Source organism: Takifugu flavidus, chromosome 10, assembly GCF_003711565.1.
Source record: "Takifugu flavidus isolate HTHZ2018 chromosome 10, ASM371156v2, whole genome shotgun sequence".
Taxonomy (NCBI): Eukaryota; Metazoa; Chordata; class Actinopteri; order Tetraodontiformes; family Tetraodontidae; genus Takifugu; species Takifugu flavidus.
Genome location: NC_079529.1, coordinates 11,869,224 through 11,883,596, shown reverse-complemented (window position 1 = coordinate 11,883,596; position 14,373 = coordinate 11,869,224). Strand labels below are relative to the sequence as shown.

The window sequence follows — 14,373 nt, the reverse complement described above, 5'->3', positions numbered from 1 at the left end:
GAGCAGAACAACATCAGAGGGAAAAGGTGGGAGAATGAAGAAAGTGGAACTCTTTACACTCATGTTGGTCTTGTCGCTGCTGGCAGATGACACGCTCCATCTTTTGGCAGCTTTGGCGTCAACAGGTGGAGACTCTCTCTCCTTGTCTGCACTGTGAATCTTCTTGTTCAGGTCCAGAAACATGTCCTGGTGCCGTTTCCGGGTGTGCATAATCTTCTACACAGGAACAGTGCACATTACACATGTGTTGTGCCCTTCACATTCCTAATCTCAACACTGTCACAGTCACGGCTGTCACGTGGTGTGATCAACATCCAGAGGTGAAAGCTCAGTGTGACATTAGAGCCATTGGTCTGAAAATCTGTGCAAGAATCAAAGAGACTTAAATTACCTCAAAGTCAAGCTCTGCATAGCGTGATTTTCGTCTCTGGAGGAAGATGAGACAGGGAGGTTAAAGACGGGAATTCATACGTTGAGCAGACAGACGGAAGCGTGTGTTAGCTGTTAGCATTGCGTGTCTAGGTCAGCCAGTCCCTGAGAGCACTGAATCATGGGAGATGCAGTGTGAGGGCTGCGACTGGTCAGGCTGACCCTGTTGGCACAAGTGTGCACTTAACAGATTGTGACCAGGTGACCTTTGAACTCTCCGTCAGAGAGTGGAGAAGGAAAAACCTGACCTCGGTCCCGCCTGGCCCCTGTGGCTGCTGCCCCCTCGCACCACGTTAATGGAGGAAAGGCTTTGATTAGCATGTTAGCCCTGATCGTGTCACAAGCTTCAATAAAGAGGAGCAGTTTCTGCTGCCATATTGGGCAAAGCTTTAAAACAGTAAATGAAAATATTATCAACAGAATCCAGCCAAATGTGCCAGTAACGTCCCAAAAATCGAAACGGAATTCTTCCAATCCTGTGGACGACCAGCTCCTTCACCAATGGGAGACTGTCTGCTTTCAAAGATTAATTCTGAGTGGAGAGCAGCAGCGACATGGTAATAGTGTCACGTGATCTTTGAAATCTTGTCGTCCAGGTTAGGAAATCCTCACGTTCCCACGGTCTGCCATCACGTCGTTGTGCCAGCGGGCACAAATCAAAACGATAAAAGAGGCTTCAAGTAGCCAAGTTAGCAGAAAAACAGTGACTCGTGTTCTCAGGTTCTTTCGCAGCAGCAGTCGTGGAACGTGAACTCGGTCCGGCTCTGACGTCACAGAGACCCCTTGATGAATTGATTCACCAACCGTCCACAACCATCACTTCCTGTGGCTGTTTCACATTAAAAGCACAGAGAAAGGGTTCCTACTGAACATCAGAATCTTCGGGGACGGTTGTTACAGTTATGGTGAGTTTTTGAAGGGTCACATGTCTATGCTCATGAGGTGGATCATGCATTAGCCTATGAGAAAAATCTATGCTAATCCCATTGACGGTCTTACCTCCAGGGAGCTCATGGACAGTGTGGACACGGTCTCGCTCTTTGTCATCACTGCGGAGTTGGCAGCCTCTCCGGCCTCACACATGCCGCCGGCCCCTTTTGGGTCTCTAGGAAGGTTCTGCAGGTGATGTGCCGGTGAGTCTTTGTCGGAACACGATACGCTGATCTGTTCAGCGGGTAGACTCTTCAGACCAAATGCAGGAACAGCCTCTGCGCTCACAGAGGAGGCCAGGTGGATGAGTCTGGTCTGTGGCAGCTGCTCAATGCTGATGTTGTACTTGGCCGCCTGCTCTTCCTTCCCTTTGGCCGGCTTCAGGGTGCCAGAGTTGGTGCCAGGCAGAATGACGTACCCTTGGGCTTTCCCTGCACCCTCAGTGCTGCTGCCTTCACTGGTCCCTCGAGCGGCGTCTCCGTCCAGCTGTTTGAAGAGCTCACTGTCACAGATGTAGATGGACTTGGCTCCAGGCAGCTCGGTGCTAATTCCCTTGGCGGCGCCCTTTTCACGGCGCAGTGACAGGGTGTGACTTGGGTAGTCGACCACATTCTGCAGGTGAACTTTGGCCAGGTTGGCTGGCATCGTGTTAAAGTTGGAGCCTTTCTGAAGGCTAAGGGCGCCAGAAGATGCCTTCTCTTCCCCTTGGACAGAGGAACGCTTCACAGTTCCTGGAGGAAACACAACCAGCTTCAGTGCCGAAGCAAAACACAAACGGGTGTAAAATTGTCATTAGAAGATTATGGAGGTTGTGTGTGGATGCTCGACCACAAATCTGCCCGGGAGCAAAAAGCCAGTCGCGAGTGATCCTCAGACCTTCAAATCAACACGTTGATCTTTGCTCGTGCTGCTGATTCTGCTTTTAATGTTGCGTTTTATCAGGCTAACGGGAGCATCAATATCTTATATTAAGGCTGCAAGAGAGGAAGGACCACTTTTGTTTTTTCCTCCAACCATGTCCCAGTACTTCTGCTCCAGATGTTTTCCTTGATAACGTGTCTCCAGAGCTAATCAGGCGTCTGGCTTCCACTGGGAATCGGAGCCGAGCTGCTATCTGATGAAGTGTGCTTGATTAGACGACAGTGTCGGTGACTGCCAACAGCAAATGTTCATACTACGGCCTGCCTCATCCTTTTGAACACCAAGAAAAGAAGCTGCTCTCCATGTGCTCATGCTAAAGATGGATGAACCTGAAACTAGCGACATAACAGCCCTAAAAGCCAAGCTTACCTGATCTGCAAGCCATATCCACGTCCTTCTCAAAGTCAGTCTGAGGACACAAAGGGAAATATTGAAGTCTTTGTGCCTGTGCAGCTAAAGTCGAGACACTAAAGCCAACGTTGACGTACCATGAGCTGTGCATGGCCATTCTGAAAAGATCCTCCTGAATCTCCATTGGTGTCCTCCTGGCGCTCCACCACACGGCACTTCACAGCCTCCTGAACCTGTAGGAGCATCATCATCAGCTCACAGAGGTGACGGACGGCTAGGGTCTAGCTGTAACTAGCTAAATGATGATGTAACTCGTTTGTGTGTGATTATGATCTCATTTGACCTCCTTCACAAGGTTTTGTGACACTTGACAACCAGAAATGACCAGCTGATAAAACAAAGAGTCAACAAGTGGACCTCTCTGGTGCTTCTTTGCTCTTCCGTGACGTCACAGTCGTTGATCCCTCTGTGGATCTGCTCTCCTGCCTTGTTGCTGGGCAGGCTCTGCTTATATTCTAACCCTACGTTATGGACGGCTGGTGGTACCTTTCACTCATTCAGGTCCTCATTCAGACTTAGCAGTTGGCGAGTAATGAATCTGAACTCTGAGAGATTAAAAAGACTTAGAGGGTCTAACCAAAGGTCGTCCTGGTAAATGATTAGAAGAGGGCTGAGGACAGGGCCCTGTGGCGCCCCATGCAAACAGATCAGTGGCACCCAACTTTAAGGACCTCTGATGTTCATCATGAAGGATTTACACAAGGTCTCTAAAAGGCTCTTAACGACTGTTGCTAGTCTCCGCAGGCTTTAATATAAACACAGCAACGGCGCAGGTGATTTTCAGTCAGACGGGACATTGGCCCTCAGCTGTCTGTCACATGTCACCCGTGCACCTGTGTGTGCTACCTCTCTCCGTAGAATACAGTGCACCATGACGATGACAAAGCCCTCCAAAGAGTCAAAGACTGCAAACAGGATCTGGAAGAGAGCGGAGCGCCGGTCTGTGATGGCGAGGACAGCGGACATCCAGGTGAGGGCCAGGAGGGGTAACACCACACAAGAGCTCCACAAGGATGCCCTGCAGGTTGAAAAGGGAACTGCGGTTTGTCTCGGTACAAATAAAGGCAGGAAAGACTTTCCTGACTTTTATTCTGAAAGTCTTGTATTTCTCATTAGCTTTACTAGCGTCATGATCACATAGATACTTTTTTGGATGCTAAAGCAATCAGCTAAACTGTTAGAAACTTTTATGCTTTTCATGCATAATTCCAAACAAATCTTCACCAAAAACATACATCCATTATCTGCAGTTATATATGTCCGTAAGTCACATATATTCCATGCATGTATGTTTAAGATGGTCAGTGAAATCACAGAGGATCTGGAGCTACAGGATAGAGAGGGGGAGGGGTGAGCAGTGAGAAAAACAAGTGTGATGAGGCTGACGCCGGGTGGGAAGACAAACGGAAGAAGGACAGTGTGGAGACTGATGGTTCCTACTCATTTGCTCCCACTGTCATTTACTGATGCCTGCTTTATGAGGACCTTTACTCCCGGGTCTCTTCAGAACCACAGGCGTGCCACCTTAGGTATGGCGGAAAGGATCTTATTGGCTGGAGATGTGGAAAGCCTTCAGGTTACAGGCAGTGACTTGAACAGTCTGAATTCCTTTCAGCTTTCATCCATTCACCATTTTATGGACATAGATCTCCGCCCACATTGCTTCCGGAAGAGCTCGCAGATCTTGCAGCAACTTCTTCCTTCCTATTGTTGCCACCATCTTCCTCTGCTCTTGAACCAGCAGAAGAATGTGTGGCTGATTAGCGTCCGGTTTGATCTGGATCTGGTCATTCAGTCCACAGAACTAGATGTTTGCAGCACCTTTTATTTCAGTCCAGCAACGTCCATCCCAGTTCCATCAGCCAGGCATTGGACCTTTGCTCTGCTCTAGGCCGGGCCCCATTTGCATAGGTCCGGCCGCCAGGTGCTTTCTGACAGGCCCCAACCCCGGGCCTGGCATCAGGGTGGGTCCCGGTATCCCTCCTGGAAGGGTGCGCTTGTCCTTGTTCGTTAACATTCTCATTCGGGTCTTCTTGAACCTGCACTTCCTTTAGCCTCATCGATCACTGACCTCCAGCTGTCCTGGGGACACTTGTCAGTGTGGAGGTGCTGCGATGGTGATCAGCACCTCTTCATTTTGAGACCATGGTCCTCAGCATGAAAAGGGTGGATTGGCCACTCCAGGTCCGACAGAAGTCACTGGCCCAAGTGGAGGAGTTCAAGTATCATGACAGTCAACTAGACTGACAGATGGATCAGGTCTCCTCATCCAGGTCCTGCTAGCTCGGGCAGCTCAGCCACTCCCTTCCCCAGACACTTCCACCAGCTCCCTTTAGAGTGTGTGTGTGTTTTGTGGGATACATAAAGATGGACTGAATCGTATGGCGGAGGACGTCCAGAACAGAGCAGGTGGACTCTGGTTCTGTGCCAGAACACCTTACTACTACCAAGGTACCCTTGAGCAGGGTACCAAACCCCCAAATGCTCAGAGTTTTAAAAAAAATGAAAGGAAATGAAGGGTCCTTCTCCTCCTCTGGACGGAGGAACTAGTTTACAGTGTCTGCGGCTCTTGTGGCTCGTTTTATACAGTTTAAAGTGTTGATGTGGTGCGATGGCACATTTCTTCACAAGTGCCTCTCGGGGCCATACCTGAAGACCAGACCGCCATCCCATCGGGGTGGGGCTGAGCCACGCCCCCTTACGTTGTCAACCTATTTCAGCAGCTTGTATTGGAGACGTTTTGGAGAGAGAAGGTTAGGCTCCTCTGCTGCACCTCTACAGGCCGACTGCCCCCCGTCCTGAACCTGATCCAATCTTCCCTCACTCACGGACAAGATCCTGAGATGCTTGAACTCCTCCACTTGGGCCACTGACTTCTCCCTGAGCTGGATATCAGCAGTTTGGCAAACTGGAACAATTGTTTCCATGTTCATCCATTCATGAAATAATCCGAGTGTCTACTTGATTTACAGAGTGAAAACAAATGAGATCCCTTCCATCCGTTCTCTGAGTATTGCACCTTAGGGTCACGCCACCGCTCCCATCGATCAACACCCCGGACAGGTCACCAGTCCACCACTCTGCACGCACACTTCCCACAGGATTGTGGGAAAAAAGGCGCATCTACACAGACAGAATGGGCCAAGTCTACATGTCTACATGGAAAGAGCCGAAAGTGGGAATTGGTGCCAATAACTTGGTTGGTTGGTTGGTTGGTTAGAATTAGCTCATAGATAGTAGACTTTGCATGTAGAGACACTTTGTAACATTAGTTTAGCCCAGGTATCCAATAGCAACATGAGTCTTTGCTCTCTAAACTACAATGTGAAGAGGAAAAGTTGCATGAATATTGAGAATGTTTGTCTTTAGGGAAGCCTCACTGTCGGGCAATCTGGGAGAAGACAAATGACGAAGGGAGGAAGGAGAGAGAAGGAGAAAGAGGGAGGAGAAGAGAGCACTGGAGAAAGCAAAGAAAGAGAAGTAAGGAAAAATAATTAGCGGGACTAACATGGCGTTACTGGTAGCTGTGGTGGAAACGTCAGCCGAAGAGATAACTCCGCACTTGGCACATTTGAGCGTCATATTGTACAGTGGCACTGTCATCTGACTGCAAAGTCAAATTAACACGCTGTAACATACAAACAGACACAGATACACCTGCACACAGGTGAGAGCAAACACACACACACACACACACACACACACACACACACACACACACACACACACACACACACACACACACACACACTTCACAGTCTTCTGCCACGGTCTCTCTCTCAGGGCTGGTTTGTCTGGGGGTGTCTACCTCACACTAACATCATGGCTGATGTCACACTCCCGACTTTAACGGGTGTCTTCTGATGCTTCCAGTCCAGCAAGGCTGGATTTGCATTTCTGCCACTCACATTATGGTGACGTGCTGGATGGTTTCCAGTCTCTTATAGCTAGACATGCTAACAGGATCACCCACACAGATGCATCAAAGGAGACTGGCCGCACACTCCAGCTGGTGTGTACTGACTGATCATCTGGGAGTAACACAGACATGTTGTCTTTTTTATACTGATCATCATCCCAAACCCGAGTGATGACCTGAAATCCAGATTTTGGTCCAGTGACCAGTAATCAGGCCTTAAACACATGAGAGAACTAGTGGCAGTTGTATCATCTGGAGAAATTAGCTGATATCGCTCTGTTTACGGTCTTTCAACCACTGACGTGCAACATGGAAACATGGAAATGGTGAAATATGGCTGATGTTCACTTGTTTCTGTTTTTATTGAACTGACTAAATGACAAATAGATATTTTCTGTTGAGTTCAACCAGGCTTACCACAAGAGCTAGCAACAACCCACGACTGGCCCACTACAGTGTTACAACCAATCCAAAGTGAGGGGACCTCAGACATGCTGGGCCACATAAGGCTGCAGCGTCGCCTTTCAATCCCCATCACTTTGGATTTTTAAAGGGGACAAAGTGCAATGTTTAGGTAGAGTTGTTCATCTTGACATGTCAGTGGGGGGCAACTTTCATGATTTCCCTTCATACCCTGGTGTATTTCTGCCTCTTTCTCCTTCATTTAGCTTCAGTGTTTCCTGAACGTCGGTCTCCAGTAAAGATATTGTGCGTTCATGAGGGAACAACCACACAATCTGCTGTTTACTATTGATTTTCCAGATCAGTGAAGCATCAGTTGACGCTACATCCAGAGTCAGAAATATCTCAGCGTGAAGATGAATCATGTGAAGTGAAAACTGCATTTTACCTTCAGTGGAACTTTTTGTGTTTTCAACACAGATCAATGCAGCGTGTGTCCCCCCAGCACCCAAAACCATCACCGCTCTGTAGATCTCCACAAATCGACTTGTCAATGCTACCTGTCACGACCTGCTATGGCTACGGCTGCCGCCGACCAGGAATGAGAATCAGCCACTGAACGACAAACAACACTGAAGAGCACAGCCAATCGATGAGGAGCCCGAGGTGCCTGCATTAAAAAGCACAATGGCAGTGCTTCCATTTCAAATTAAAGAGCAACATGGCTGCTAAACGCAGGCCGGAGGCAGTGATATTAAAAAACAATCAGGATATTTTGAAGTGCAACTTTGTTTCCATTGACTTCCTGACGGAGATGACTAAGTTGGCCAATGGACGAAGGCCGCAGTTGTTCTTCTTCTTCTAATGTGTCTCCTGTCGGCAAAACTTCACTCCAGACAAACTGTTAATATACCAGCTGACATTAGCATCCCTGAGATGCGCCTCAGTAATGAGTGAACAGACTAAAGAGGCTCACAGCTCATCGGCCTCTCTTCATTCTCTCACTCTACAGGCTGTACCTCTCATAGGTGGATGCTGCACAGGCTAATTAGCTTCATGAAAACACCTCTATATTTGGACCAAATCTCATAACTAGGAGGTCCTCCAGCAACAGAACCCCGAGGGTCCTTTTTACGTTTTCACCACATCAACTCCTGCAGGTTCAACCCTATAAGGCCGATCGTGCAGTTGTAGGGACAAAGAACATGCTAAAACAGCCACTAAAACGTAGGAAACAGTGGTAAACTTGTGCTCAAGGTTTCACTCAGAACACTCAGAAATAAAGGCCAATCGTGTGTAAAAGCTAATTTTGAAAAAATGCTTTGAAACAGTGACAGTTAAATCAAACAAGAGGAAACAAATTACTTCCTTTATTGTGAGTCACGGTGGCCATGTTTGTAGTCCCATGAAAAGGAAGACGCTTCTATATTAAATGACGCTAAAGTTGTGATGGACTACAACATCTAACCTCACATAAATCACATTACATTACAGAAACTAGCTCAGCCAGTATTTACAAGATATTTACTACTCACTGGCCACTGTAAAAAGTTGCCTTTGTTGTACAGTTACTCTTTTATCTTTCTTTCTTTTGACATTTTTTGAATGAACAATAGTTCTTTTATACATTCTTTGCACTAATTGTGCACCACTGTTGTTCACCGATATCGGTCACTTCAGGTTTGGTCAGACATTTTGCACTTTGTTTTATACTTTCATAATATGATATCTTTTTAAAGGTTATAATTATTTGCTTTAGTTCTATGATATAGCCATAAACATACTCTATTGGGAGACACAATATCCCTTTTGATGTTGTGTATTGTATTTAGATGTGCACAGTGGTGGAAGTGCTGGCGGCTACGTGTCAAGCTCTCATCAAGACAACAGAGTCCTTACGTGGACAAATTTTACAGCCAGAAGTGAAAAAAGCCAATTTGCCGGGGGGAGGGGGGGGGGGGGGGGGGGGGGGGTCCAGCTGGTGGTGACCTTAGTAGAGCTTTTGGGCTCCATTTCTAGTGGTCGAAGGTGATCAATAACATGTGGATTGATCACTGTTAGCATGATGTCATTTCCTGTCAAGAAAATAACAAACATCTTCCTTTGCTTTGTTTTTTGTAATTTAATCGGGCAAAATAGCAAATACCAAGAACACGAGGATCCCCCTTCTTTTTATTTTCATTTGGGTTTCTAGTTTTAGGCATTTCTCTCCAGGAAATATGGTCAACCCTGAAAGGCTAAAGTCGATGTTTAACACGTGAATACTGATAAGAAAGTAACATGTCAGACACCGAGACACTGTGGAGGGTTGGATTCCTGGCTGCCTATGCTACAGTACATGCTGTACGTCCACTCCGTTAACTTCCCTCTAGACCCTACACCAGAACCGGCCAGGCAAGACGTGGCCGGACCAGACCAGACCACCTGGTTTGCTAGCAGAAAAACGTACAGTCTCAGAAACCAGGACTTCAAATCAGATCCAGAGCAAGGTTCCTTCAAAAGCTGCCTCAGCATGCTCCTCACTGCAGAACCAGAAATGTGCTACGTTGTCTCTAGCTAACGGTGACACATTGACGGAACAGGAAGTAGTAGTAAGCTAATCAGTCATGGGACTCTACACGTTTGTTGGGTGGGTGGGGCCAGGTTTACCCAATCACTGGAGACATGAGGGGCTTCTGAGACTGAGGTGTTCCTGATTGAAGAGCCCTGAGTGAGAGAGAGGGAATTCTGTGCAAACGCAAATGACATTTCACACAGCAAAAAGACATACGGCAGAAGAGAGAGATCATCGAAGAAAGCAAACATTTTCAGAGAAAACAACATTTCAATGCAGCCATGATGGAGATGGAGACAGATAGCTGGAGGAATGAAGGGAGGCAGGGCCGTACTGACCTGCCAAATATTTACTATTATTGCCTAACGCCACTAGCTTTAGCATGGACCAGAGCAATGTTCTGGAAAGAAAGCAAGAATGCTCCAAAGTCTGGAAGGTCCAGAGGAACCACATCCTGATGCTACCTTTCAATCCCTTTTTGGTTGTTTCTCAGTTGGTGACATTGACATTTTGTCTGATGTCTCAGGAGCACCAAACTCCCAGGGTTTAGCCTTCTCTTCTTCACCAATCTGCCATCCAATGTTTTTGGGACGCTGATTTTCTGCAGGAGTCCAACCTTTTTTAATGAAACCAGATTCTAAAAGGTCTAAAATCTCCATTACTTTATTCCTGCTTCCCTCCACAGAAACAAGCAGAGAAACAAAGATGGTTTCACACAGTGTGACATCAGGAGCAAGACCTGCAAACCAAAGACAGGAGTCCACAACAGTGATGCGATGAGTCACCATCGTGCCGAGTGTGTGCAGGACTGATAAGCAGACAGCCAGACGTCTGGTTTTTCCTCCGCTCTCAACAACAACCTGGCTAGTTTCAATTAGCGCCCAATCCGCTTCAGGCCCCGCCCCCACCCCCGTCCAGCCGTCTGCTTATTGGCCACTGTGTACAATGGATGTGTGATGTAAGGCATACCCCGCCCTCTCCTTCAGTTTCATATCAGTTATTCCGTCTTTGGACACCAGTTTGTTAAAAACGAGAATCCCAATAACCATGTTAACCTGCCGAAGAGAGAAGACAGAGTTAAAGCAGAACGCCACTTCATCAAGTCATCAGCATGCAGCTCTGCTCCGCCCACCGAGGCCACGGAGACCCACAACCACATGAGCCATGCTACATGCTACAGGTGGGACTACATATTTGATGACAAGAGGACAGTTGGGAGGTCCAAACTGAGGGTTGGATTGTCTGGTGGTGTGAAGACCACCACCTCAACCTTCACCTGTTATACTTTAGATACGTCACTAACTTAAATATAATCCAACAGCCTTAAACTTAAAGGTAGCAAATTCTGTTTATGAATTAAAAAGAAGGGGGGGTGTAGAGGGAGGGAGAGGGGGAAGAGACTTGATAACAGAAAACTGATTAAAAGACAAGATCGATAAAGGTTCATGCACTGATTCTGCTCCTTTTTACTTCTGACTGTTCTGTTCTGCCTCTGCTGTTAGTGTAGTAAGCTAGCAGCTAACATTGACATCAAAGCTTTGTTTCTCAAAAGAAATGTTTCGACGTTTCACGCGTTTAGAAGAAGGGTATTCAGATACTGGTTTCCTTTAAATCTCTCTCTTTAAAAACACCCTTAAAAAGTGGGTGATGGGAGCTTGGACCCGGAATCCATGTTGATGGCTCACAGGTGAAAGTAATGAGAGCAAAAAGAGGAAGTACCAGAACCACTGCGGCCGCAGGTCCAACAAACGCATAAAGAAGCCCTCCTTCCAGAGAGAGCCAACAGCTGTGGCAGCAGCACAGCAAAGATGTGGATATGCCAAAGAGGAGAAGGTCGCAGAGGTCACGGGCAGGCAGAACGAGATGAAGGGGAGAGAAAGTGTCAGAGAAGAAAACACAGACGAAAGAAGAAGACAGAAGAAGCCGTGCTGTGGAGCTCTTGGTGCACTTACTAGCTTGGTGTCCCATAGCCTTTAGCCTTCGTGAACCCCACTGAGATGGCAACTACCAGCGCAGGAAGACCTGCAGGGAAAATCAGATGGACGTTACTGACGAGACAGTGAAGACAAAGACCAGACGTGGCCAGCAGACTGAAGGCCCACCCCAGCCGAGACACAGGAAACGCTTGCGTATGATGCGGTTCCTGAGGCGTCCCGTCACCGCCATGTATGACTGCCATGCCTCCGTCAGAACCCAGCAGAACGAGGACAGGAAGAAGAAATGAAGAAAGGCGGCGATCATGGTGCATAAGACCTGAAACAACAGAGGGATTCGGGAGGCCGCAGGAGGGGTGAGGAGGAGGACCAAGTGGACCGCATCATCAATGGGCGAGCTCAAAGGGACTCTACCTTATTCCAAGTCTGGGTCTGTCCGATGAGAATCAGGGCATTGGAGGAGATGATGGAGAGGCAGAAGTTGATGAGGATGACTGAGCGTTCCGACCGAATGTACCTGCAGCAGAAATGGACCAAAGACAACTGAAGACATGAATGAAAACACCATCTGCCTGCTTTAGCAGCGACGAGGAGGAAACATGGTAGACCATCGTTTGCTTCAAGCAGATGTTGGACTCCAGGAAAGGGGGGCTGTCGGGTACCTACCCCCGTGACATGAGGGTCTCCAGATCGTACCCAGGTACTGACCAGATCGTGCTGTTCTGGTGACCCTGCTGTGAACTTACCTACCTTCTCCAGAGAAGTCCAGCTCAAACTCAAGGGTGTTTAGCAAAGGTTCATTGGAGACCCTGAGAAGTTCTTTATCCATGTGGTTGATGGCTGAAATATGTGGGACTTGTTCTCACCTCCACACGGACACGTAGATGATGATGAGCAGCAACAACGTCAGCGAAGAGACTCCACACCCTACGATCAACGTCACGGACGGCAGCTGCAGCTTATCCATGTTCTGGAGGACAGAAGAACGCAGGTGCACGATGAGCATCAGCAGTGATCTTCAGTCCAACATCCCTGCTCACCAGAAACAGGTCAGAGGAGAAAAGTCAAACATCAAAGTCACAATGGAATTTAGGCAAAAATGTTGTTTCCAACTCTGGAAAGAAATGTGAAGCCACAAGCTTGGTGAGGTGGCCAGAAGCAAAGCTCACATCTCCAACCTCAACAGATGAGGCATCGATAACGATCCACAATCTCTAGCTTCCATCCATATGTTTAGAAGCAAAGTTTGACCACAGGTGAAACACCTAAACAGCTTCAGGTTAGGGTTACTTGCTAACATCCCTTTGGGTTAAAGATGTGAAACCAGTGGTGATGATCAGTGATGATCCATGATGGAGGCTGGATGTGATATCAGCATCCACAGGTCCTCTCAGGTGAGGCTCAAGCTCTCATGCTGGGGGCCTCCTTCTGAGCCAAGACTTTAAACTGGCTACAATTAGGGTGGTGCTTGGTGGGGAGGGGTGTGTGTGTGTGTGTGTGTGTGTGTGTGTGTGTGTGTGTGTGTGTGAAGGGGGGGGGCTCTGATACTTGTCTAGCAGGAAATATTTGCCTCAATTTATAAGGAAAGTTGTGTTCAGTTTGATGCTTGAGGCCAACTTCATTAAATCCCTCTGATTAATGTGGACTGGCCGCTTCCCATCATGGAGGAGAAGCCCAGAACAGGAGACGGGAGACAGGACATGGGAGACAGGAGATGGGACCAAAACCAAAAATAGCAACACACTAACTTTGGTGGTCTGTGCCCATAGTTTAGTCCTGCTGTATCCAGTCAGTCACCAGTAACCCCAGTCACACCACTGTACACCAAGCTACCATGAGGGTGTCCCTGCTGCCACGACGACACCTTCTGCTGTTGGACTCTTCAAACTGTCCAGGTTCACACCATTTGAGCTTCTGCTGCCTTCTAAAAATTGTGTCTTTTATTCCTTCCCAAGAGGAAGCAGCGAGAGAGTCAACGAGGGGGTGAGTTCGGGTAGTTATGGTGCCGTTGATCAATGCTGCAGATGGAGCGGCTGGACCATTGAGAAGCAACTGGATGTTAGCATGGCTCTTGGCATGGCTCTTGGCATGGCTCTTAGCATGGCTCTTAGCATGGCTCTTGGCATGGCTCTTAGCATGGCTCTTGGCATGGCTCTTAGCATGGCCCTTAGCATGGCTCTTGGCTTGGCTCTTAGCATGGCTCTTGGCATGGCTCTTAGCATGGCTCTTGGCATGGCTCTTGGCATGGCTCTTAGCATGGCTCTTAGCATGGCTCTTAGCATGGCTCTTGGCATGGCTCTTAGCATGGCTCTTGGCATGGCTCTTGGCATGGCTCTTAGCATGGCTCCTGGCATGGCTCTTAGCATGGCTCTTAGCATGGTTCTTGGCATGGCTCTTGGCATGGCTCTTGGCATGGCTATTAGCATGGCTCCTGGCATGGCTCTTAGCATGGCTCTTGGCATGGCTATTAGCATGGCTCTTAGCATGGCTCTTAGCATGGCTCTTGGCATGGCTCTTAGCATGGCTCTTGGCATGGCTCTTGGCATGGCTCTTAGCATGGCTCCTGGCATGGCTCTTAGCATGGCTCTTGGCATGGCTCTTAGCATGGCTCTTAGCATGGCTCCTGGCATGGCTCTTGGCATGGCTCTTAGCATGGCTCCTGGCATGGCTCTTAGCATGGCTCTTAGCATGGTTCTTGGCATGGCTCTTGGCATGGCTCTTGGCATGGCTCTTAGCATGGCTCCTGGCATGGCTCTTAGCATGGCTCTTGGCATGGCTATTAGCATGGCTCTTAGCATGGCTCTTAGCATGGCTCTTGGCATGGCTCTTAGCATGGCTCTTGGCATGGCTCTTGGCATGGCTCTTAGCATGGC

At 48.1% G+C, this 14,373-nt stretch overlaps 1 protein-coding gene across 8 annotated transcripts in view; it reads right to left on the bottom strand.

Moving 5' to 3' along the window:
* adgrb1a (adhesion G protein-coupled receptor B1a) overlaps nt 1–14,373 on the bottom strand; it is a 67,530-nt gene that overhangs the window by 3,372 nt on the left and 49,785 nt on the right. For 4 of the 8 annotated variants that reach the window (XM_057044907.1, XM_057044912.1, XM_057044908.1 and 1 more), the window contains 13 exons: nt 12,367–12,470; nt 11,915–12,017; nt 11,669–11,819; nt 11,519–11,588; nt 11,286–11,352; nt 10,536–10,621; nt 6,200–6,298; nt 3,538–3,709; nt 2,769–2,864; nt 2,650–2,689; nt 1,429–2,090; nt 392–427; nt 58–216 (listed from right to left, as the gene is read on the bottom strand). In XM_057044907.1, the coding sequence (XP_056900887.1) occupies nt 58–216; nt 392–427; nt 1,429–2,090; nt 2,650–2,689; nt 2,769–2,864; nt 3,538–3,709; nt 6,200–6,298; nt 10,536–10,621; nt 11,286–11,352; nt 11,519–11,588; nt 11,669–11,819; nt 11,915–12,017; nt 12,367–12,470 (1,845 nt within the window). The remainder of the gene's footprint in view (nt 1–57; nt 217–391; nt 428–1,428; nt 2,091–2,649; nt 2,690–2,768; nt 2,865–3,537; nt 3,710–6,199; nt 6,299–10,535; nt 10,622–11,285; nt 11,353–11,518; nt 11,589–11,668; nt 11,820–11,914; nt 12,018–12,366; nt 12,471–14,373) is intronic. The other 4 variants (XM_057044910.1, XM_057044915.1, XM_057044913.1 and 1 more) reach the window with 3 other exon arrangements.